This window comes from Vipera berus (assembly GCF_964194415.1).
Source record: "Vipera berus genome assembly, chromosome: Z".
Classification (NCBI taxonomy): Eukaryota; Metazoa; Chordata; class Lepidosauria; order Squamata; family Viperidae; genus Vipera; species Vipera berus.
In genome coordinates this window covers 24,275,264-24,301,535 of record NC_138205.1, presented here as the reverse complement: position 1 = coordinate 24,301,535, position 26,272 = coordinate 24,275,264, and the positions used below count along the sequence as shown (strand labels likewise).

Here is a 26,272-nt window from a genome sequence, read left to right as displayed (position 1 = left end):
AAAGACCTAAGCATAGTTCTATAACAGAGAGTATTTTTGACAGTTTGTTTTAGTATAAACCCTATACAAGGAATATGATTAAGATGTGGAGAGGTCAATGGGAGTGGTTAATACGTTCTTTTATCAGTAATGGATTGAAATATGTGCAGAGTGCACTGATTAGATTAATTAGAGAGGTAAAGTTGTGGATGTTTTCTACTTGTTATTTCTCTCATCCCAAATTGCTTGCAGTTGTGGCATTCATCTTCATCTTAACTTAAGAATGGAGAATCAAAGTACCGTGCCTTACTTTCTGCTCCTGGAATTCTCCAAAGATCGACATCTGCAGATTCTACATTTCTTCTTGTTCTTTGCATTATATCTGGCAACTATAACAGCAAATCTTCTAATCATTTCTGCAGTAGCCTTAGATAATCAATTGCATACCCCCATGCACTTGTTTCTAATGAATTTGGCTGTGCAGGACCTGGGCATTGTTTCAGTCATCATCCCCAAATCCATGATAAATTCCCTCATGAACACCAGACACATCTCTTACTTGGGTTGTGTTGCTCAAGTCTTTATCTTTGCCTGCTTTGAATGTGCTGATTTCTCCCTCCTGACTGTCATGGCATATGATCGGTATGTTGCTATTTGTTATCCACTGCACTATGAGATGGTGATGAATTGGAAAGCTTGCACTGAAATAATGATTCTGGTGGGGGTTACTGGTCTGTTCTATGGAATTTTGCATACCACTGGTACCTTTTCTACCCCTTTCTGTTCTAATGTTGTCAACCAATTTTTTTGTGAAATTCCACAATTGTTAAAGTTATCCTGCTTTGGTTTCAGTGTAATTGAAATTGGATTCCTTGTGGCTAGTATCACTGCAGGGTTTGGCTGCTTTATTTTTATCATTGTCTCCTACACTATGATCTTCAAGGCGGTATTGAGAATTCCTTCTGAAAAAGGAAGGCAGAAAACCTTTTCCACTTGTCTTCCCCACCTTATAGTTTTTTCCATGTTTCTGATAACAGCGTGCTTGGCCTATTTGAGATCTCCCTCTGACACTCCATCTTACTTAGATTTAGCATTAACTGCCTTATATGCTTTACTCCCACCCCTATTCAATCCAATCATCTACAGCATAAGAAATAAGAATATCAAATCTGTGCTTTCTAAATTGTGGAGATTGTGACAATTCATTTTGAAGACCTTTTCTATCTTTTTTCCCCTTACATCATATTGTCTTTTAATGGAAACTGTAATTGCTAATCCAAAAGTTACAGAATTTTTGCCAAGATCATTGAATGATGATGAATTTCTCCCCATTCATTTTTTCTTCTTAAAATTAAAATCCAACAGAGAATATTATTCATCATTAATAGAATCAATTGTGCCTTGTTCTCAAATGGTGGACGAAGTTTGTCTGCAACATAAAAGGCTTTTCTGAGTATAAATTTTAAAAAGTAATAGAAAACTAGAGGGAGACAAAAAGAAAAACAGAGAAAATATGGTGTAAAAGGGGAAAAGGAAAGAAAAAGGCACCAACTTCCAACTCTCTTTATCACAGTAGAAGATAACAACATTACAACTTCAACTTTTTACTTTTAGACAACAATATATACTAGCCATTTCTATAGCAATAAAATTAAAGTTTGTTTTTTTCATTTGAAGCACAAAATCCGGAAGCACTTTCCACATAGAAACAAAATTAAATATATTTTCTTCTTTGGATAAAAGAGTTGATTTGATCATTTCTGCTTTTCCTTGCTCTGGGGAATAGTATATACTTCTATTTACTCATTAATCTTTACAAACTGTCATAATTTATATTAAAAGAATTCCCTATATTATATTATTTTTTTTAACCCCAATGGGAGAAAACACTTTTTCTAGTTTTGATATTTTACAAATTTTAAACATTAGTCAAATATTGGATATAAAGGGGGAAAACCTTTCATTTGAAATCCAGAATTCAAAACACAAAATTACATTAAAGCTTTCATTCAATTATATATATCACACCAATAAAAATCCAATTAACTCCAATTAGCTCATTGGAATTAACTCTCTGCCTCAAGTTTATCCTCATGGAGTGAAATCTTTTTCTTCTTTTATTTTCAGATTTGATCATTAATATTTTAAAAACTTTGGTATTTATTCAACATTACATAAAAGGAGAAAAAGCATGCATTTACAAACTCATTTTACAAATACAAAACTACCTTAGAGCTTTCTTTCAATATATATATCAAACTTATAAAAATTTAATTTAAGTCAATCCCTACGGATTGTTTTCATAAAATTATGTCTTTTTGTTGGAGGTGTGGTAGTTTAGAAGCTACCTATTTTCACATGTGGTGGACTTGTAGAAATATAAAAGCTTTTTGGATTAAAATTTGGTGGAACATTCAAAAGATTTTTAAGAGAAAGAGAAAGTTTTCTCTGCAATTTTTTTTATTGGGTATTGTGGTAGATTGTGATGTTAAAGAAACTAACTTGATGTTGAACATGATAACAGCAGCACGGTTACTGGTGGGACAATATTGGAAGGATAGTTTGCCCACTGTAGAAGAATGGGTGTTTAAAGTTTCGAATCTTGCAGAAATGTCTAAGATTTCTGCTTATTTGAAAGATCATTCACAGGAAAGATATATTTCAGTTTGGAGGAGATGGATAAATTATATTCAGAACAAATATGGGACTAAAAAGTTCCATTTAACTTATGAGTAGATTTTAGTGGGATATTGTTATTGGTACGTTGTTTGTGGTTATATTAAAGGGGAGTTAAAGCACATTATGAATTTGGTTAATTGTATATTATGCATAATTTTTATTTAGATTATGATTATTGTAACTATAATCCTGTATTTAGCTCTGGGAAGTGGGGGGGTTTGGGGTGGGAGGGATTTGGGGATATATTGTAAAATTTTGTTTTTTTAAAACTCTTTAATAAAAAAACTTATAAAAATTAAATTTAAGTCAATCCCTACGGATTGTTTTCACACAATTATGTCTTTTTATTCTCAGGAATGTCTTTCAACTCTCTTTTCTTCAAGAAATTCTCAGCCTTGTTAATATCCATGAAAAACAAATCTCAAAGTTGTTCTGTTAAAAGTTGTAGATTAACTTGGGGGATTTCCTTGTAGAATAATTTTTTTTAGATTTCTATCATATCTTTTTTTCTTAAAATATTCTCAACCTTGTTAGTATCCATGAAGAAAAAATTCCAGACTTGACCACTTAAAAATTGTGAATTTACTTGGCACTCTTGTTTCAATTGCGCTGGGATGGTTATATTCAAACCATCATCATAAGAAAAGCTGGTGTCAGATTTATATTTCAATGTTACAGTTAAGTTATTTGCATTGTCCAACATTTGTGGACTTGTCACAATGGGTTGATAATTTTCCACAACTAACTGTGTCTCTTGTTCTTTTTTTGATGTCATCTGTATGATTTGTATCTTTAGTTCCTAGTTGATTTATGATACAAATGATTATCTCTATGAAGATTTCATGGTGACAGACTCCAGCTCAGGATTAAGTATCTTCATAGCTCCCTCTAGTGGTCAAAAGTGTTTTTATTCATTATTTTTTCCCTTTTTTTGAGTCAGTCAGAGTTCCTGAAAATTGAAAAATTTCAACCACCCACAAGAAAGCAGTCCAGGGCTACAGGTTATTTTAAAAATGGTAAAATAAAACCACAACTTTTATGTTTCTCCATCAAATTTCAAAAGAAAAAAAATACTCCACACGTCTTTATTTTAGTTGCCTCCAGCAACCTTCTCCCTTTGTCATTTAACAACAAAGATAAGATTAAGATAAGATGATAAGATAAGATAAGATAAGATAAGATAAGATAAGATAAGATAAGATAAGATAAGATAAGATAAGATAAGATAAGATAAGATAAGATAAGATAAGATAAGATAAGATAAGATAAGATAAGATGATGAGGTGAGGTGAGGTGAGACAAGAAAACACAAGACAAGATAAGGCAAGGCAAGGCAAGATAAGATAAGGAAACCTTTATTGTCATTTTTTTTTACTGTGGGCACAATGGCACGTATCAAAAATGAAATTTAGTTGCCCGCTCTCAAAGTGAAACACATACATGACACACACCTAACCATACTATATACACATATGTATATACCCACACCCCTACATATACATAACAAATACATATTAAATACTGTCCATCTTAAATATATAATGGAAGGAGGAAGCTTGAGAGTTCACAAAGTTAATGCTGTATGGAATGAAACTGGATGTTCTGCTGTGGTATACCATGAAGCCTCCTCCCAGAAGGTAACAAGGAAAACAGGTCATGAAGAGGATGTGTAATGTCCCAGATAATCTTACGGACCCTGCTCAAGCAATGTTTCTGTGCTATATCCTGGATGGAGGGGAGGGAACTGCCAATGATTTTTTTCAGCCATCCTCACCACTCTCTGCACCGCCTTCCTGTCTGAAGCAGTGATGCTTCCAAACCAGACTGTGATGCTGTATGACAGGATGCTCTCGATCGTTCCCCTGTGGAAAGTGGTCAGGAGAGGGGAAGGAAGATGTGCTTTGCTCATGCGATGCAGAAAATGCAGGCGCTGCTGTACCCACTTCACCAGTATCTCAGTGTTGAGCGACCAACCAGCCTACTTGTTAGCTGCACACCCAGGAATTTGATGCTGGTAACCATCTCCACAGGTGAATCATTAATGCACAGAGAAGTGTGGCTGTGCCTGCCTTTTCTGAAATCAACAATGATCTCTTTGGTTTTTTCCAGTATTTAAAACTAGGCTGTTTTCCTTACACCAGTTCACAACCCCTCAATCTCCTTGCGGTAAGCTTCCATCATGAATAAGGCCCACTACTGTTGTATCATCTGCGAACTTCACAATATGGTTGGTGGAAAACCTAGCACAACAGTCATGAGTCAACAGGGTGAACAGCAGCGGACTTAGGACGTATCCCTGAGGAGAACCTGTGCTCAAGAAAATGGTATTAGATGAGATATTTAGAATATACACTAGATATGCAACGAGAAATACTCTCCCCAGAGAGGTGCATATAAGATTTACTAAAAAAGCATTAAGGGTAGATATACTACAGAAGCTGAGAAATGTTAAAATAAAATATAAAGGAAGAGAGATAGTGATGTTAAAACAGATCCCAAAAAGAGTGAGAGACCTGAGAAAGGAGTATCAATTTCTGACAAAATGCTTAATTAAAAAAGGGATAAATTTTAGATGGTTAATACCAGAAGGAGTAATGATAAATTGGCAAGAACAGAGATATAGACTGGACACAATAGAGAAAGCAGAACTTTTCTATGATAAATACTTTGGGCAGCAAGAAGAAGAAAGGCTGAGAGGGGAAAGAGTAATCAGACAGCAAAGAGACGAGACAGAGAAGCAACGCAGTAAGTATAGCATAGAACAGGAGGAAAGGGTGTTGAGAGAAGGGACAAGAGCAAAAGAGGCAAAAGAGCAAAGAGAGATGAGAATTTTATTTTTATTTTATTTTAATTCCATTTATATCCCACCCTTCTCCGAAGACTCAGGGCGGCTTACAAACTTAGCAGTAGCCTTCATTCTATGTATAAGCCTGCTTATTAGGGCTTTCACACCTCCCCCAAGCGGCATTATTACAAAGTCAGCTTAATTGCCCCCAACAATCTGGGTCCTCATTTTACCTACCTCAGAAGGATGGAAGGCTGAGTCAACCTTGAGCCTGGTGGGATGCGAACCTGCACTAATTGCAGGCAGCTGGTGTTACTTAAGGAGGCATTAGCCCACTGCTCCACTTTAGGCTATTATAACGAGAGCAACTAAAACTTCAAATAAATAATCATGGAAGAAGAAATAAAAGCAATTTCAATAAACGTAAATGGACTGAATTTGGCTATAAAAAGAAAAAGAACACTAAATAAATTGGGGAAATTAAAAATGGATATAATTTGTTTACAAGAAGTTCATGTTAAGAAACAACATAAAAATCTACTAGAATATCCAAAATTGGGAGAATTATATTCCTCACTTGCAGATCAGAGTAAAAGAGGTGTGGTATTATATATTCAAAAAACAATACAAACTACATTGTTATATTCAGATGAAGCAGGGCAAATTTTAATGGTGGAAGTAATTATGAATTGTAAAAAAAACTTTATTGGTAGCGATTTACGCCCCAAATGAAAACCAAGAAAATTTCTATTCAAAATTATACCAGAAAATAATAGAATTGGAATTCGAAAGCATATGTATGATTGGAGATTTCAATGCTATTGTAAAGGCCGGGCTGGATTATAATACGACCAAAAAAAATAAGACCCTAAGGAGAACACCTCCAAAATCTTTTCATAATACGGTGGACGAATTAAATATACTAGATGTTTGGAGAGAAAAATATCCAGAAAAGAAGCAGTATACATTCTATTCTAACAGACACCTGTCCTAGTCGAGAATAGATATGATATGGACATCAAAAGACTTATTTACAAGCGCACAAAATATAAACATAGAAACAAGCAGATGGGCGGACCACAACCCAGTCACAATTACATGGAAAGGACAAAAAAAGAGCAGGATGGACATTAAATCAAACTGTATTGAATGAAAAAGACTTCCAGCAATATATGGAAAAAGAAATAACTTTCTTTTTCAAGGAAAACAAAACAAAAGATCCTTCACTTCAAAATGTCTGGGATACAGCGAAAGCGTACATGAGAGGACTTGCTATATCTTATATGGGGAAAAAGAATAAACAGAAAAGACAAATTAGGGAAAAATTGGAGGAAGAATATAAGACTCTTGAGAAAGAATTACAGAAAGATACACAAAACAAAAAGATAAAAAAATTAATGGAGTTGAAAAAGCATAAAATGAACTTAATAGAAAATGAAGACGTGAGAAGGGAAATAAAGGCAGCTAAACAAACCTTTTCTGAACATGCAAAAAAACCAGGGAGATGGTTGACATATAAAATTAAAAAGGAGAAAGAGAAGAGATGGATTAAACAACTGGAAGATGCCAAGGGGACTTTACAACACCGGAATGAATAAAAAAATAGCTTGGAAATATTATGAGAATTTATATAAGCAACAAGTAGTTTCAGATGATAAGATAAAACAATTCTTGGAAAAAACAGAGATACCTAAACTACCAGAGAAATTTAAAAAGTTACTAGAAGAGAAAATAACAATGATGGAATTAACAGAAGCAATCAAAAAACAAAAGAATGGCAAAACACCTGGACCAGATGGGCTACCAGCAGAACTATATAGAACATTGCAGGAACTGTTCGGCAATGTAATGCTGGAACTCTATAATGAACCCCTCTCTGAAGCTAAGATAACAGATTTGTGGTCGGAAGCACTTATTACCTTGATACTAAAGGAAGAAACAGAAATACAAAAAAAAAAGAACTATAGACCAATTTCCTTGCTGAATGTGGACTACAAAATATTTGCATCAATCATGGCCGAAAGGCTTAAAAAGTTCCTAAATTAATTTATACATATGGATCAAAATGGGTTCCTGCCCAAAAGACAGATTAGAGACAACACATTAGAATATTATGAAACACATCCCAAAAAACAGATGGCATTGATGTTTTTGGATGCACAGAAACCATTCGACAATGTGAATTGGCAATTCATGATAAGACAACTACAGATTATGGATTTTGGGGAGAAATTTATAAATGTAATTAAAGCAATTTACAATAAACAAACAGCCAAAATAATGATAAATGGAGATATGACTGAAAAGATTAACATTATGAAGGGAACAAGGCAGGGATGCCCTTTATCCTCATTATTGTTTGTATTGACACTAGAGATACTAACTAGAACTATAAGACAGAATAAGGATATAAAAGGTATGAAAGTTAAAAGAGAAGAATATAAGCTACAAGCTTTTGCAGATGGTTTAGTATTTATCTTGGAGGAGCCACTAGAGACAGAACCTGTATTAATAGAACAAATAGAAAAATATGGTGAGGTAGCAGGTTTGAAGATTAATAAAGATAAAACAAAAATGTTAGTGAAAAATATTACTGGAAAAACAAAAACAAAAAAAGAATTGATGGGAAAGTTAGAGATACAGATTGTAAAGAAGGTAAAATATCTGGGGATTCACCTGACAACAAGATGTACAACAATTAAAGAAGATAACTATTACAAATTGAAAAGACAAATCGAAGTAGATTTGGATAAATGGGAAAAGGTACAACTATCATTAATGGGCAGGATTTCAGTAATCAAAATGAATATATTACCACAATTTTTGTTTTTGTTTTCAACAATACCAATAAGATTGGAAAAGAAATATTTTGAAGGGCTAAATAAAATAATTTTGAAATATATTTGGCAGGGGGAAAAGGCAAGGATTAATTTAAAAATGTTACAGGATGCAAGACTCAGAGGTGGGTTTAGTTTACCTAATTGGGAATTATATTAGCAGGCTGCAGTAATGTCATGGATGAGAGAATGGATTTTACTGAGGAATACTAGATTATTAACATGAGAGGGACATGATTTACAGTTGGGATGGCATTCGTTCCTATGGTATGGGAAAAATAGAATACACCGCTATTTCCAGAGACGTTATATCAGGAATTCTTTATTGATGGTTTGGGAGAAAATAAAGAGGAAGCATTACTTGAGGATTCCAGATTGGCTCTCAATGATGGAAGCATTAATACACCCCAATATGTTTAACATGGAAAACATTATAAGATATAAAGACCTACTAACAGATACGGGGAAGCTGAAAACCAAACAATTAGAGGAACAAGGAATAAAGATGGATTGGTACATGAGAACGCAAATACAATCTAGATATGAAAAAGATGCTAAAATAGATGGTTTTAATTTGGGAAGAACAGAGTTAGATGAAATACTTACGGGAACTGAAGAAAAATGGATTAAAAAATGTATAGCTACTTATTATATAGGGAATTAGAGGAGGAGCAAGTCAAGGTGTCAATGATAAAATGGTCAAGAAATTTTGGATATATGATTGAATTAGATAAGATAAAGGTAAAGGTTCCCCCGCACATGCATGCTAGTCGTTTCCAACTCTAGGGGCCGGTGCTCATCTCTGTTTCAAAGCCGAAGAGACAGTGCTTGTCCAAGGATGTCTCCGTGGTCATGTGGCCAGCATGACTAGACGCCAAAGGTGCACGGAACGCTGTTACCTTCCCACCGTAGTGGTCCCTATTTTTCTACTTGCATTTTTATGTGCTTTCAAACTGCTAGGTTGGCAGAAGCTGGGACAAGTAACAGGTGCGGCACTCGGGATTCGACCTGCCAAACTGCCGACATTCTGATTGACAAGCTCAGCGTCCTAACCCAATGAGCCACCGCGTCCCTTTGAATTAGATAGATGGCAGCAATTGTGGGAAAGAAACTATAAACTGACAATGGTGACAGTGTATAAAGAAAATATGTACAAGGTGTTCTACAAATGGCATATGTCTCCAGAAAAACTAGCTAAAATGTTTAAGGACAGATCTATGAAATGTTGGAAATGCTATCAAATACCAGGCTCTTTCTATCATATGTGGTGGACATGTGCAGAAGCTAAAACCTATTGGAACATAATCAAATCATGGATAGAAAAGATGATACAACAACGTATAAAATTAAGACCAGAAATATTTCTGTTGGGTATTTTACCAGAGAAATATAGCAAAGAGAACACATATTTGATTATTCATATAACCACTGCAGCTAGGATTGTGTTTGCACAAAACTGGAAGGCACTGAAAGCTCCTCCAGAAGAAGAGGTGATCAGGAAAATAATGGAATGTGCAGAAATGGATAGATTAACAATGATAATTAAAGATAAGACAGAGTCAGAGTATTATGAAATTTGGGGGGAAATTTATGAGTGGGTGAAAAAGAAAATATGCTTAAAAGACAGCTAACACTAATTTAGATGGAAGAAAAATGAGGAGATAAGGATATTATCATACCTAATATAGACATTGAAAATCCAAGGAGAGGAGCTGCTCGGACATCACCCCTGAATTGTATTGGAAGAGGAATGGGAGGGAAGAAAGGAGAGGAGAGAGGGAAGAGAATAGAGGAGGGGGAAGGAAGTAGGAAGGTTGGAGGGAAAGAGGAGAACTGGGGAGAAACGGGAGGGGAGTGTTGAGGGAAAGAGGAGAGGAGAGGACGAAGAGGGAAGTAGGAAAGAAAGGAGAAAGGGAGAAAGAAAGTAGAGAAGAGGGAAGGGAAAGAAGGAGGGTCGATACAGTGAAAGGGGAAATGGACGAGCAGCACCCAAACTTACGTGTATCTATTTATGTATGGCGATATATTTGTTGTTTGTGGAAGAAATGGGAAAATAAAACTGAATATAAAATAAAAGAAAATAAAAAAGAAAATGGTGTTAGAGGTATTTGTTCCAACTCACACATATTGGGGACTGTTTGGTAAGAAAATCAAGAATCCAGTTGCATGGAGTGTTTAAGCCCAAAAGGCCCAGTTTGTCTACTAGATGCTGGGGAATGATTGTGTTAAATGCTAAACTGAAGTCAACAAACAACAAATGCACATGAGTATTTCTTTCCTCTAAGTGCTTCAAGCTCAGATGGAGAACAGAAGAGATGGCATCCTCTGTAGAGCGATTTGGTCAGTAGGAAAACAGCAGGTCAAATGCTGGTGGGAAGCTACATACAATGAAGTCCTTTATCATCTTCTCAAAGCATTTCATAATGGTGGGTGTCAGTGCAACTGGACAGTAATCATTGAGGCCTGTAATTGTGGACTTTTTTGGCACTGGCAAGATGATGCCATCTTAAAGCATGATGGGACCACTGCCTGCTGCAATGAGAGATTGAAAATATCTGTGAGCACATGCCAGCTCATTTGTGCATTCCGTAAGGACACATCCAGGGATGTTATCTGGGCCTGCTGCTTTCCGAATGTTAACTTTCTGCAGTGTCTTCTGGACAGAGGTGTCATCAAAGCTTAGCACTTGCTCATCAAGATGGGGCACAGCTTTCCTAGCAGGAGTGCTATTTGATGCCTCAAATCTTCCAAAAATGTATTCAGTTTGTTTAGGAAGTCTGTGTCATCCTTGCATCTCAATGGAGTCACTAAGAGTAAAACTTCTATCCAGCCGAAATGTTGAAAATCTCATCAAGCTAACAGCACTATCTAGGACAGAGGGCTTTAACCAAGTTTTTGTTGCAATGATGACAGTGCAATTTCTCACCTCCTGGTTAGTTGTTAAATCCAGCCTCAAGTAATCCAATCCAAAGAAGTCTCAAAAATGGTGCAGAGCTTCAAAAAGAAGTAATAAACTGTGACTAAAGAGAGCCTCTTTTAGCTAAAAAAAAAAGAAAATAGTATCCTAAATTGGTTAAGAAATGAAGTGCATGATTTATTGTCCATTTGAAAAATAAATTTCAAAATGGCTGTCTTATCCCACCACAAAGTGATTGCAGCCCCACCCCTCAACTTTGGCTCACCAGCTGCTTCAAAGCACAGCTGCTTTTGGAGGAGCTTGGGGGATGATTGTAGAACTCTACCTAACCCAGGAGAGTCAGATAAACAAAAGGGAAGCCTGTTCCTTTTGTTATTAGGTTGAAAAAATGACAGTCCAAAGGGAGGAGATTGTCTAGGCATGTCAGGTGGCAGCAATATCTTCACCAGAAGTCCAACACAAAGTTCTTTTGATTGCAGTTCTAAATTTATGGGTAATTCCAATTCCCATTTTAGAGGGGTTCAAATGAAACTTGGGAATCGGCTCAGCATTGTTGATGTGTTATTTCTCCTATAGGATCTTTGTCCCACAAAAAATAGTATGCATAATGTATCAGTGATCTATATGAGACACACTTGCCCTGTTTAGAAACATTTTCACTAGTAGAAAAAGGATGGCTATTGAATATGAAGCTTCAAAACATTGTGTATATTTTTATTATTGTGATTTCTATTCCCTATCATTTAAAATGAGAAACAGTGCAAAGATTTCCTTTTTCTGGTTTAATGTATTTCACTGGATTTTATCAAGAATATTTAGAAATTTATCTTCCCTTGGAATGTTTTCCTTCCTTGCAAGGAACAAAACCATTAAGGTTCTACCAGGTGGCTATAAGACCATTTCAAAGTGAAGGTAGTTAATTGGATTGAAGACAGTCCCACAGATCTAAGACTGACCACATTCTGGCCTGCATGGCCACCATGAGGTTGTAGTTTGGCAACCAGCCAGCCTGGGCCAGGGCCGAGGCAGCAGGAGCCGGTCCCTTGCTGTCTCCAGGGCAACTCTGCAGACTACATGTAATCACATTGCAGGCTGGATGTCTATTGTATTCAAATCATTTTTTCTATATTAAATGAGATGCAGAAATTGACATCCAGTGCTATAAAGACAGATTCACCATCATCACATCCAAAAGTTTGTCAACTATATAGAATTTATAAATATTGTACCATAAAGCAGTCATGTAATCACCATTCATGTGGTTAATAATCCACCTCTACGGTAAGAAGCAGAAATAATGGATAAACGGAATTGAAATTGCAAATAGTATACATGTGCTGTCTGGTTTAACAACCCTTGTGATTTCTGTAATGACCAAAGCAGAAGTGAGGTTGAAAGTCCAGTGATAGTCATGTGATGTCTCAAGGATTATCTCAACCTGATGCAAACATGAATTGCAATTATTGTCTTATCCTAGAGATCATCAAAATTTTCTACAAACACTGGTCTACTGTGAGGTCTTGACCTATGTCAGAATTGAGCCTGGAATTATGGTTGTAAGTCATTGACAGATAAAGTGGCATCACCCAAAGGCTTAAGTATAATCAGAGCTGATGAGAAAAAAATGGCATGCTGGAGAAATCAATTTACAGAAGTGTGATTATTTTAAGTAATATATTAGACTACATTAGCATTTTTAAAAAATAATAATGGCAGTAAACAGGAGATACTTTAAAGAGGAAGAACAAAAACTTCATTAGTTAAGTAGGCATAACTGCAAATTATATGCCCAAAAATGTTGGGATTTTGATTGCCACATAGAGGTCTGATTCTTAGTCAATAATATCATTAAAATGTTAAAGTAGTGGATTTGGGTATTCTGTTTAATAGAAGTATGAAAGATGAAATATATTTTTAAAAAATACACATGGGAAAAAATCCAAGTGATAAGATGTGTTCTAGAACATTTTTCATGACATTTTCTCACTTTATACATATTTTAGATTCAATAACAATAGTTGTCATTTAATATTTTGCTTAGCTTGGACTCTATAGTCCTATGCTGGGTAATTAAGTCTGGAGGGATACCAAAAGATCATTAAGCATGCCAAATATAAACAAACTTTTCCACTGGTAATGCATATTTATATGACAGAACAAATGTTGGGTACTATTTCTCCATTACTGAATCTATACTGGGTCTAAACATCATGTATCATAAGAAACAAAATTTCTGTGCAGAACAATGGTAAGTGATTTGAATATTTGGACAGCCTCTACTTTCAAGATTTGTGTCTTGCCTTTCCTCCAGGAGATCAAGGTAACATTATATCACCCTTCTCAAATTTTTCCCTACTACTGCAGGCTTACAAGAGTGCTGAGAAAATGATTAGTCCAGAGATCCAAGTGAACTTCCATTGCTGAGAATATTTTTGATAGCCTCTTATAGTTTAAACATTACATAAAAATATGATTAGGATGGGAAGGGGCAGGATGGGAGAGGTTAATGACTTGTTCCTTAATCAGTAATGGATTAAAGAAAATGGAGAATGCACTGATTGGACTAATTAGAGAATTAGTCATTCTCTAAATATTGTGGACATGTTCTAATTGTTATTGTTCTCACCTCGAATTCTTTTCAGATGTGGCATTCATCTTCATCTTGACTTAAACATGGAGAATCAAAGTACCGTGCCTTACTTTCTGCTCCTGGAATTCTCAAAAGATCGACATCTGCAGATTCTACACTTCTTCTTGTTCTTTGCATTATATCTGGCAACTATAACAGCAAATCTTCTAATCATTTCTGCAGTAGCTTTAGATAATCAATTGCATAGCCCCATGTACTTCTTTCTAATGAATTTGGCTGTGCAGGACCTGGGCATTGTTTCAGTCATCATCCCCAAATCCATGATAAATTCCCTTAAGGATACTAGATACATTTCCTACTTGGGTTGTGTTGCTCAAGTCTTTATCTTTGTCTGCTTTGAATGTGCTGATTTCTCCCTCCTGACTGTCATGGCATATGATCGGTATGTTGCTATTTGTTATCCACTGCACTATGGGATGGTGATGAATTGGACAGCATGCACCAAAATAATGATTCTGGTGGAGGTTACAGGTTTCCTTCTAGGAATTTTGCATACCACTGGCACCTTTTCCACCCCTTTCTGTTCTAATGTTGTCAACCAATTTTTCTGTGAAATTCCACAACTGTTAAAACTATCCTGCTTTGGTTTTAGTCTAACTGAAATTGGATTCCTTACAGCTGGTGTCATTGGAGGGTTTGGCTGCTTTATTTTTATCATTGTCTCTTACACTATGATCTTCAAGGCAGTGTTGAGAATCCCTTCTGTGAAAGGAAGGCAGAAAACCTTTTCCACTTGTCTTCCCCACCTTATAATCGTTTGTATGTTTTTGGTAACTTCATGCCTGGCCTATTTGCGATCTCCCTCTGACACTCCATCTTACTTAGATTTAGCATTAACTGTCTTATATTCTTTACTCCCATCCCTATTCAATCCAATCATCTACAGCATAAGAAATAAGAATATCAAATCTGTGCTTTCTAAATTGTGGAGATTCTGATATTTTATTTTGAACATTTTTTTCTATATTTTTTTTCTTTACATTATCTGCTCTTTTGAAGAACATTGTAGTTTCTAATTTACCAAATTTTTGCCCGGTTCATTGAATGAGACTGAATTTCTCCCCATTCATTTTTTCTTAATAGGAAAACTCAACAGCAAATACTGTTCATCATTAACAGAATAAATTGTGCCATGTCCTCAGATGCTGGAGTAAGTTTGACCTTAACACAAAAACCCTTTGACTGCGGTTCTAAATTTATGGGAAACTTAGATTTCCATGTTAGAGGAATTGAAGTAAAATTGGAAATTTGCTCAGCTTTTGTTGATGTGTTATTTTACCTATAAGATCTCCGTCCCACAAAAAATAGTACACAAAGTTTATCAGGAAAGTTAGAGAGGTGTATTTGCACCATGAGCTATATGGGAGACACTTGCCTTGTTTAGAAACACTTCCAGTGGTAGAAAAAGAAAGAGGCTATTCAATTTGAAGCTTCACAATATTGTTTATATTTTTATTATTGTAAGTTTTGTCCATATCATTTAAAGTAGTAGACAAGGCAAACATTTTCTTTCTTTGGTTTAGTGTATTTTACTGGATTTTTTTCAAGGATATTTCTATCTTCTCTTAGAATGTTTTACTTTCTTGCATAAAATGAAACCATCAGGTTTAAGGAATTCTTGTTTCTATCAGGTGGCAATAGCACCATCTCAAAGTCAAGGAAGTTAATTGGATTGAATATCAGAAAGAACATCCTATGGCAGTGGTGGCGAACCTATGGCATGGGTGCCAGAGGCAGCACTCAGAGCTCTCTCTGTGGGCACCATGCCCCAGAGGTGGCAACTGTCCCTCTTCAACCAGCTGCCTGCTAATTCGCCGAGGTCCCATGTGGCTGAATGCATCCCAGCATGGCTGGTTTCCCTCCCTGCCATCCGATCTCTCCTGGCCTCACATGCTTTCCTTTTCCCAGGCACGACCCACTGCATCACCTCCTCAGCTGTTGGCTGACCATCCATCTCGGAGGCAGCTTCTTTGAACTGCTGGTGATGGGCTGTGGAGGCCCAGAGTGTGCCTGTTGAGGGGTTGGCAGGCTGTGACTGCTGACGGACACCGTTGGCCCCCATGCACTCACTGGCCTCTGTGTGCAGGGGCCAATGGTGTCAGGCAGCAGCTGCCCCAGCCCTTGCCTTGCCCCATGGCAATGGCAACCCCACCCTGCCTCGCCTCACCCCACAGGATGAGTCTCCTGCCTACTGCCCCACCTGCCAGAGACCTTTTGGAGCTCCCCCAACCATGCCCACCCCGCACAGGTGTCCCTCCCCACGAGCAATATTGAGTTGACCACACCCATCTTGGGCACACCCACCCAATCTTCCATGACCACCACAGCCACACCCACCCAGTGGTCCATGCCCACCTGGCACCCAGCAATAAATAAGTGGGTTTTGGGTTGCAGTTTGGGCACTCGGTCTCTAAAAGGCTCGCCACCACTGTCCTATGGCACCCAAGAGTATCATCAAGACAAAGCAGAACAAAATATAACTCAAGTACAAAACTTCAGTGATTGAAATAAATGCTTGCTTTATTCTGCATTAGATAATGCAGAATAATGCATTATATAATATGCATTACATATTATCAACATTGCATGAATCAACCTTACATGAACCATATAATTTTTTATGTACCATGCATCTAAGGGAAAGAGATACACAGTACTATCCATTCACCCTTGCAAATCTTCCAGTAGATCCACCAATAGTACTCCTGACTTTTGTATCTCCTCCCACCCAGTATCCAATATTGGGGGAAAACAAGCACTTATAGTTCACCTTAACCTATGATCTGGCATGGATAAGGAACTAATCCACTGTCTCCTATATTATTCCATGTCCCTCTTACACTCCACCAGCCAATTATCTAAAGTATGTCATGAGACATACTTTATATAGAAAGACTATATCTTTCTTTAGAGACTGGTACTTTTTACAGCCCAATATTAAGGGAACTCTGGTCTATATTATTGATGAGGGTGTTTTCTGGCACCATTTTATGTCTGAGAATGGTATTTTTGGGTATTTATAATATATATTTTTTATATTGTATTTTAATTATTGCTAGTTGGCATAGATGCCCTGGCAATATTAATAAACAAATAAATGTGGATTATTTAAAGGAAAATAATCAACATGCATTTACATGTGTTTTATTTAGATTTATCAGGATGTTCTTGCACAATTTTCCAGCTGGCTCTTCAGTACCACTTCTAATCAAGCACCCTCCTTCTTCAATTATGTGCTTAAACTCTGCCCACTTGTCTTGATGTCTTTTCATAGCTTAAAATGTGTTTGAGGTAAAGAAGCCTTTTTAAAGGGGTTTTATGATGGGGTATACACCATTTGATGCAGTTTCTTTTCTTAATTTCCCTAAAGCTTTTAGTTACTAAAAGACCAGCTACTTCTTTCAGCAGGTTATGAGCGGAGAGTTCCATGAGTTACAAAGCTTCTTGTTCTCTGTGTTTTATTTGGCAACTATAGTAGCAAATCTTCTAATCATTTCTGCAGTAGCTTTACATAATCAACTGCATATCCCCATGCACCAGTTTCTGATGAATTTGGCTGTGCAGCATTGGGCATTGTTTCAGTCAATATCCCCAAATCCTATTTTAGAACTTATTGTTTTATCAATGTATAAAATTCAAAGAAAAATAAAATTAGGAAATTAAGGGAAGAAAAAAGAAAGGGGCAAAGAAAATATGAGATACAAGGGAATAAAAAAAATGTGCTGACTTCTGACTCTTTTTTAACACACTACAAGATAACATTGCAATCAGAACTTTTTACTTTTACACATTAGTATATAACTAGCCATTTCTATAACAACAAATGTATCTAATTGGCAAAACCAAAGTCAAAGTTTCATTTTTTTTATCACAAGCACAAAATCCAGAAGTGATATCCAAATAAAAAACCTAAATATATTCTCTCTTTGAATAAAGCAACCAATTTAGCCATTACTGCTTTATCTTCCTTGCTGTTAAAATAATATATATTCTTATTTGCACTTGATAATCTTTATAAAATATCACCATTTATATTAACAAAATTCACTGTATTATTTCAGATTTTTTAACCTTAAAGGGAAAAATATTTTTTCATCCACTTTAAAGCACCAAGCTTTTCTTTAAAAACATTTCTAAAATTAAATTTAAATTAACATTAACATTCTAATGCATCTTTTTAAAAATCTTCCTTTTAGCATACATAAAGTTCACTTTCAGACCAATGAAATTCCAAATAACTCCAACTAATTCATTAAAATTAGATTGCTCCCTCCAAGTTATCCTCATAGAATTTTTTTTAAAAGATCTAGATTTTTCTTTACACTAATACATCTTTTTCTTTAATTTTCTCAACATATTTTTAAATAAACATTCAATAATATTTTACAAAATTCCTTAGGCAACCTGGTGGCCCATGGCTCCCTAGGTAAAGGTAAAGGTTCCCCTGCACATGTGTGCTAGATGTTTCCAACTCTAGGGGCCAGTGCTCATCTCCGTTTCAAAGCCAAAGAGCCAGCACTTGTCCGAGGACATCTCCATGGTCATGTGGCCGGCATGACTAGATGCCAAAGGCGCACGGAATGCTGTTACCTTCCCACCATAGTGGTCCCTATTTTTCTACTTGCATTTTTACGTGCTTTTGAACTGCTAGGTTGGCAGAAGCTGGGACAAGTAACAGGTGCTCGCTCTGTTACGCGGCACTCAGGATTCGACCTGCCAAACTGCCGACCTTCTGATCGACAAGCTCAGTGTCCTAACCCACTGAGCCACTGCTCCCTAGGGATCACCATATTGATGCCGAAGTTAGTGCGGACACCCAATCGGCATAGCCCACTGCAGCCCAGAACTCCCGAGCTCAAGCGATCCACCAGCCTCAGCCTCCAGAGTAGCTGGCTTACAGGCTTGTGCTACTGCACCCAGCTTTGCTCAATATTGGAAAAATGAAGAAATACCATCTGAAGAAGATATAATCAAGAAAATCCTGGACTGTATTTTAGGAACTTTAGGAATTAGTTAAGTATTATATTTTAGTTAAGTATTATATATTAGTTAAGTATTATTATTTGCTCTGCTGTTGGTTTACTACTGTTGTAACCTAAACTGTGTATTGACCTCTGGACCGGTAAGAAGACTTTGTGACTTGGACTGTTTATTTTTGATTGTGCATTTTTGTTCTTACACCACCTCAAAAGTAAACTACTTTTTACTTTTATAACTCAGTGTATTCTTGTGTGACTTTTACTGCTCTCAGTACCCTTCCTTGTCTGTGCAACTCTTTGGTAGCACAAGGAGACCTCTGCACAACTAAATTCCTTAACACGGTATATAAAGGAAAAGATACCTTTTCAAACTTTAGATTAAAACTTTCTTTCAATTACAAATATGAAACCAATGAAAATCCATCCTAATTCCAATGGACTCATTAGGTTTAAGTCACTTCTTCCACTTTGTTTTCATGGAATAAAATCTTTTTCTTTTCTGGAATGTTTTTCAAGTAGTTACAAACTTTTCTTTTTCTCAAGGATTTCCCAACCTTGTTAATATCCATGAGAAAAAAGTCCCAAACCTGTCATTTTAAAAATTGCAAATTTTCTTGAAGCTCTTCTTTCAATTGCATTGGAAGGCTTCTTTTTAAACCATCACAATAAAAAATTGTTTCATGTTTATATTCCAAAATTACAGTTCCATAGAGATACAATTCAGTGGTGAGAAAAGTAAGGTCATGCACTTAGATAGGAAGTTTAGTTGAAATTGGAGTCTTTGTGGCTGATGTCATTGCAGGATTTAGTTGCTTTGTTTTTATTTTTGTCTTATACACCATGATCTTTAAGGCCGTGTTAAGAATCCCTTCTGTGAAAGGAAGGCAGAAGGCCTTTTCCAGTTGTTTTCCCCACCTTATAGACTTCTTATGTGTCAGATAACAGTGTGTTTGGCATATTTGTGATCTCCCTCTGACATCTCATTTTACTTAGATGGCTTATATTTTTTATTCCCAGCCCTATTCAATACAATCATCTATAGCATAAGCAATAAGAATTTCAAGTCTGTAAATTGGGGAGATTCTAACATTTTATTTTGAATATTTTTTCTTTTTTTTCCTTACATCAAATGCTCTGTGTCTTTTTCCCCTCATATTTTGATGCTGAGGTAGAAGTAGAGTTTGCCATTCTGGACCAATGGTAGTACTTGAGAAGGTGTCAACCAGTAATCCCAAAATTCTAATTACTGCCCTGTTTTTCAGGGTGCTATGTGTTGCTTTAGCAGCATCCTGAATTCCATGTGTTGAAAACTGCCATCTAAAAAAAGGAGACTCGACTGCCCAATTTCTCCTTGCCAAACGTCCAGTACATCCATAAGAGCTACACATATGGATTCCTGACTTTTCTTTCTCCTTTCACCCAATACACCAATCAACCTACTTGACAAATGAGGCAGCATGGATGAAGGACTCTGATGCTGCCTGCTACATAATTTCATATCCATTGTATGGTAATGGAATGTCACTGTTTCATATAGGAAACCCATTATTGGAAACAGTGAACAGTATCCAAAAAAGAAAGTTATTGACATCCTTGATGCTCAATAACAAGACACAGAAATGATAGCACAGTCACCTGAACAAGAGGAGAATGGAATTAGAGCCAGTAGCCCATTTCTTAATGGTAATATTGTGTCACCTAAAGGCTTATACTGTCAGACAGAGCAGATGAGACACTAATTCTTTTCACAAGACAACACATGGAAGGGGTCATAGACACATGCACAAACATGCATGCCCACACACACATGTGTGTGTGCATGCACATGCACACACACACACACACACACACATATGGTAGAAAAATGATTTAATCTCTTTACAAAATTCCACAAAAGAGATAACATATATTGAATAGAGATGGTCTTCTGTATTAAATGGGGGTGCAGAAGTGGACATCAAATGCCATAACATGGATTTGTCAACAAAGGATATTTCCAAAAGGTCAAAGCTGGCAATGAAATTTTTCCATGTGTCATAAACAGACAAATTTAAAAACTTTTTATAATGGTTCAGGTAATCCTTGCTTTTATAAATACTTTATCATGATACAGGCACTTACCAACTGCCTCACTGAGCAACAGTACAAAGGCTTTGTATTGATGAATGTAAATACAAATGGCTTTGCATTTACGAATGTTGGCAGCATCCAAGAGTCACGTGATTGCCATTCATGTGCTTAATAACTGGCTCCCTCCAAGCAGCATTAATGAAGGATGAAGAAATGGAATTTTAAGTAGTGATCGTATGATATCTTATTTAATAACCCCAGTGATTCATTTAATGACAGAAGTCAAAATAAAGTGGTAAGTCTGGCATGGTCATATGATGTCACAAGGACTGGAGCACTTACTAACAGATTTGTCAATCCCAGTTGTGTTTAATAGGCAAGGACCACCTATACGTGCAATGTGAAAATGAACTCATAGTCAAGTATTCAGTGGGATTTTTTTTGCCAATCTGGAGTAAGCATGAATTACAGTTATTGATAGATTTAACTTTGTCTTATTTTATGGCTCATGAATATTTGCCAGGTTCCCTTGTCTGCAGTATATTTCATTAGTTTTAATAAAATATTGTGCTTATCAGAAGGAATGATATCCTAAAATTAATTTCAAGAACCAACAATGTTTAATATATATTAGACCTCATGAATGAAGATGAATATACAGGCCCCAGGATAACATTGCAGGATCCAATCTGGATCATTGGGACCAAAGGTTTAGTCTTTCAAGCTTTTGGACTCGTGTTGGAACCCATCCTCAGGAGTCTGAAAACCTGGAAGACTAAACCTCTGGTCCTGGTGACTGACCAGATTGGATCCTGCCTCCTAAGCGATGTTTAGAAAATAAAAATAATGGGGGATGGGGGATACCCTAGGTGATTCCCTGGAGAATCTCATGTGTTGAGACTAGTAACTGGTAATTGCTAATTATATTAAACATCCAGACACTCATTATATTTTGCTTCTAGAAGGAAGCAAAATAATTACAAATATAAAGGCAACTTATTGTTTATATTCCGAAATACTGTATAAACTCAGTTACCCACTGATACATCTTTTTCAAAGCTGGACAATTTCTATAGCATTTCTGCATTACTGAATAATAAATCCATGAAGAAAAATAGTAAGTGATGATTACTATGCATTGATTGTTCTGCCAAAAGGCCATTTCATTTTCCATTCCATTTTTCATAGCTGGACAATTTCTATAGCATTTCTGCATTACTGAATAATAAATCTGTGAAGAAAAATAGTAAGTGATGATTACTATACATTGATTGTTCTGCCAAAAGGCCATTTCCTGCTTTTTAGAGTGAATTGGCACTTCTTTACATATCAATGACTTTGTATTAGACTCACTTTTATACTTCTGACTCTGGGGAAAGGATTGAAAAACAAATAAAATTATAACCCAGTACTACTTTGCTATAATAAAGAAACTTTTTAGGGTTGGGAGATTTATCCTAAAAGGTAGATTTAAAGTATTATGAAGAAAATAATGGAAATCTACTGTAGCAGAGAGGGTGGTCCATAACATTCCTAAATAATAAAACAAGATAATGCTTAACATAATGGTACATCTTCTGCATGCAGATATTGGATATTAAAAAGGAAGTACTTTACAATTTGCACAAATTTAAATACCCTGGTTGAACTGAGTACTAATTGCTGAATTAGCATCTGTAATATCATTTCTAGATTCACCTGGGATAATGTTTGTTTTCCATTCTAGTTAAAAATTTGATTCTTGTTGTTCAAATTCATTACTATGATAGAATATGTTCATTCTATACCAGAGCAAAAACAATGAAAGAGACAAATATCTTGTTAATCTTTGTTAATTTGGGGTGGGAACATTCAGATATGAGTTTTTAAAAACTTAGCTAGTCAATAAAGTGTACATCCAGTCCAACATTTATCAGTCAGTGGAATAATCTACTTTAATACACCATTATGATGGCATATTACTTTATTATGCTAAAATAGTATAAGTAATAAACTGTGAGAAAAATAGAAGTGATAATCAAGAATATTTTTAAAAGCACTTATGTACCCAGAATTACAAAGTTTGAAGGCTAGCATTACAGGGTTTCCCTATCAATTGGAAAGGAAGGATGATAGTGGGTAGCTACTTTGTCAGTGGTCTTTTTCTGGGTTTCTTTAATGCATTTCTTGGCTTTCTCAAACCATGATTTTCTTGAAGCTGAAGACTAAGACCAATCTGAAACGTTTGACTGATTTTGAATCCAGCTGATCAGTTGAAGCTACTGTGCTCTTCCAGCCTATGAAACCGAACTCAACTTGTTTGCTTCCAGGAGTCAGGAAAGCTGAACATGCAAAGTCCAGGAAAGCAATATGGCTCATGTTACATAAAGCCCAACCATTTTCTTGGGCTGTCCCACAAGTCCAAATCCTGGGAGGGGCATAGCTGGCCTTTATCAGCATCAAGGCCACACTGGTGGAGCTCTTCAGTCTAGGGGGCAAAGAATCTCGCTTCAGAGGCTCAATGGGGTTTCTCTCAGAGGCAAGTAAGGAAGAAGCTTAGGGCTGCCTATCCCAGTCTGCATATCTTCTGAATGACTTGAAGTAAGGGGGAAAGAGGAAAGGAAGAAAGAGAAGCAGAGCACAACACAGGAAGTCTCATGGAAAAGCAAATGAGCTCCTCAACAGGTTATGGTCCTTGTTCTGACTAACAAAAATTATGACTGGGAAGAGTACATAATTTTGACATCTTTACCAATTACTGTTATTATTTTGTTACATATGTTGCCATTGGGTCAACAAAACACAGCTATTAGGAATTCAAATAAGAAAAGTTAAGGGGAGTGTTTGCCCGATCTTACTTTGAAATTATTGGATCCCTTTTAATACTATTAATTTTCTTTCCTACGGTTATTAGAATTATAGTACAAAAGGTAAAGGCAATCTATTTTTCTTCAGAGTGGGATATCTTCTGGAACTAGAAATGCCTAGCAGACCTCTTCTAAAGCACTTGTGTCAAACTCGCCACGTCACGTGACATATTGCAACATATCACAACTTTTTTTGCATTGCCAGAGCTGGGGTGGGCACAGCCTCCGTATGATGCAACCAGCCTATGGGCCGGCAGTTTGACACCCCTGTTCTAAAGCATAAGGCTTAACTTCTGGATGAAAAAGAGAATGAATTCCTCCCTTTTTTAAAAAAAAATGTCTTGACCGTAAGATTAAGCAAATTTTGAACCAAGATACAATGTAAATAATATAATGATGTAATGAGTGTCTTAAGTAAGGGTCTCGTATTTCTTATATAAATACTCAACCAACATTTATTTGTTTGTTTTAAGCATTATAATCTTATTTTTCAAAAATCTCCCAGAACATGTGTCAAAAAGAAATCTCCATTTCTTTGTGCTTGTGTGTGTGTTAAACATACTCAGAGATTAGCCAACAGTCTCTGATCCCATGCACTACATATATGTATTCATGGAATTATATACCCTGTCTTTTCTCTAAGAGATCAAGGCACTATATATTATATTTATTTAATTATTGCTATCCCTTCTTCATTATTTTTAAGTAACTCAAAACTGAAAACATACCTAATTCTCCTTCTTCCTCCTATTTCACCCACAACAACACTGTGCGGTGGGCTGGGCTGAGTGTGACTCAAAGTCGCTCAGTCAGTTTTTCATGCCTAAGGTGGGAGAAAAACTCACACTCTCCTCATTTCCAGGACAAAACTTAACTGGCATCCTTTGTTTTTTACCAACAACTTAGCCTTATAAAAGGTAATAAAAATGACCAATGTAAAGTCTCCCAAGTTTTTTTTTCCATAGTTAAAATTGGAAAATCTTGTCAGGCACTTCCAAATTCTAACAAACATTTTAACCATAAAAACAATGTAAAGAATTGGGATGGAAGAAGGTTAAAAAAAAAGAAGAGATATTTTGGTTGGTAATTTCATCAATGATTAATTGAAATAAATGGTGAGTGTGCTGACTGGACATTGGCATTCTTTTAACATGGTAGTGTTTGCTTAATTGTTGTCACATTACTTTTAAAGTTTTCTTTCTGTTCCCAGTACGTATCAAGCTGTAATTTCATTGTTTTAATTTAATGGTGTTTTCACCTCTGATTCCTTACTGAAGTGGCATTCATCTTATTCCTAACTTAAGTATGGAGAATCAGACAATTGTTTTTTACTTTCTGCTCATGGAATTTTCCAAAGATCGTCATCTGCAGCTTCTACATTTCTTCTTATTCTTCATATTGTACCTGGCAACTACAGCAACAAATCTTTTCATCATCTCTGCAGTAGCTTTTGACCATCGACTACACAGCCCCTTGTACTTCTTTCTAGTGAATTTGGCTGTACAGGATGTGGGCATTGTTTCAGTCATTGTCCCCAAATCCATGATAAATTCCCTCATGGACACCACACGGATCTCTTACTTTGGTTGCTTTGCACAAGTCTTGATCTTTGTCTGTTTTGAAGCATCGGATTTATCCCTCTTGACAGTGATGGCATATGATAGGTATGTTGCCATTTGCCATCCACTGCACTATGGAATAGTGATGAATTGGAAAGCCTGCACCAAAATTGTGATTCTGGTGTGGGTGACAAGTGTTCTCTATGCAATGTTGCATACCAGTAGCACTTTTTCCACTCCTTTCTGTTCTAATGTTGTCAATCAGTTTTTCTGTGAAATTCCACAATTGCTAAAGTTATCATGTTCTGGATTCAGTTTAATTGAAGCTGGAGTTATATTTGTGAGTATCACTGCAACATTAGGTTGTTTTATTTTTATTTTTGTCTCTTATACGCTGATTTTCAAGGCAGTGTTGAGAATCCCTTCTGTGAAAGGAAGACAGAAGACCTTTTCCACTTGTCTTCCCCATCTTATAGTCTTTTCCATGTTTTTGGTACCTGCATGCTTAGCATATCTGAAACCCTCTTCTAATACTACCATTTATTTAGATTTTGCATTAACTGCTCTATATTCTTTACTTCCACCACTGTTCAATCCAATCATCTACAGCATAAGAAATAAGAAAATCAAGTCTGTGCTGTCAAAATTGTGGAGATTCTAACAACTTATTTTGAAGATATTTTTTTTTAAATTTTCCTTTTATTAAATGTTCTGTGTCTATTTCCCTTATTTTTGTTGAAGCTAAGGTAGAAGTAGAGTTTGCCATTCTAGACCAACATAGTACTTGAGAGAATATCACCCAAACTCTAATTACTGCCCTGATTTGCAGAATGCTGTGTGTTATTTTAGCAACATCCTGAATTCCTTATGTTGAAAACTGCCATCCTAGGTTTTAGTATCAGGATCAGATTATAATGATGAGCTGATGCCCTCAAAATCTTTCTATCGTTCTCTTTAGAGATTTCAGTTTC

At 36.1% G+C, this 26,272-nt stretch overlaps 2 protein-coding genes across 2 annotated transcripts; both read left to right on the top strand.

Annotated features, from left to right (window-relative positions):
* Positions 1-262: 262 nt before the first annotated feature.
* Positions 263-1,177, top strand: LOC308677223 (olfactory receptor 14C36-like; the record flags this gene model as incomplete). The annotated part of the gene is made up of 1 exon (XM_081343439.1): positions 263-1,177. One exon carries the CDS (start codon positions 263-265, stop codon positions 1,175-1,177), a length of 915 nt encoding a protein of 304 aa, XP_081199565.1.
* Positions 1,178-13,870: 12,693 nt separating this feature from the next.
* On the top strand, positions 13,871-25,962 carry LOC308678717 (olfactory receptor 14J1-like; the record flags this gene model as incomplete). The annotated part of the gene is made up of 2 exons (XM_081345953.1): positions 13,871-14,775; positions 25,020-25,962. 2 exons carry the CDS (start codon positions 13,871-13,873, stop codon positions 25,960-25,962), a joined length of 1,848 nt encoding a protein of 615 aa, XP_081202079.1.
* Positions 25,963-26,272: the final 310 nt, after the last annotated feature.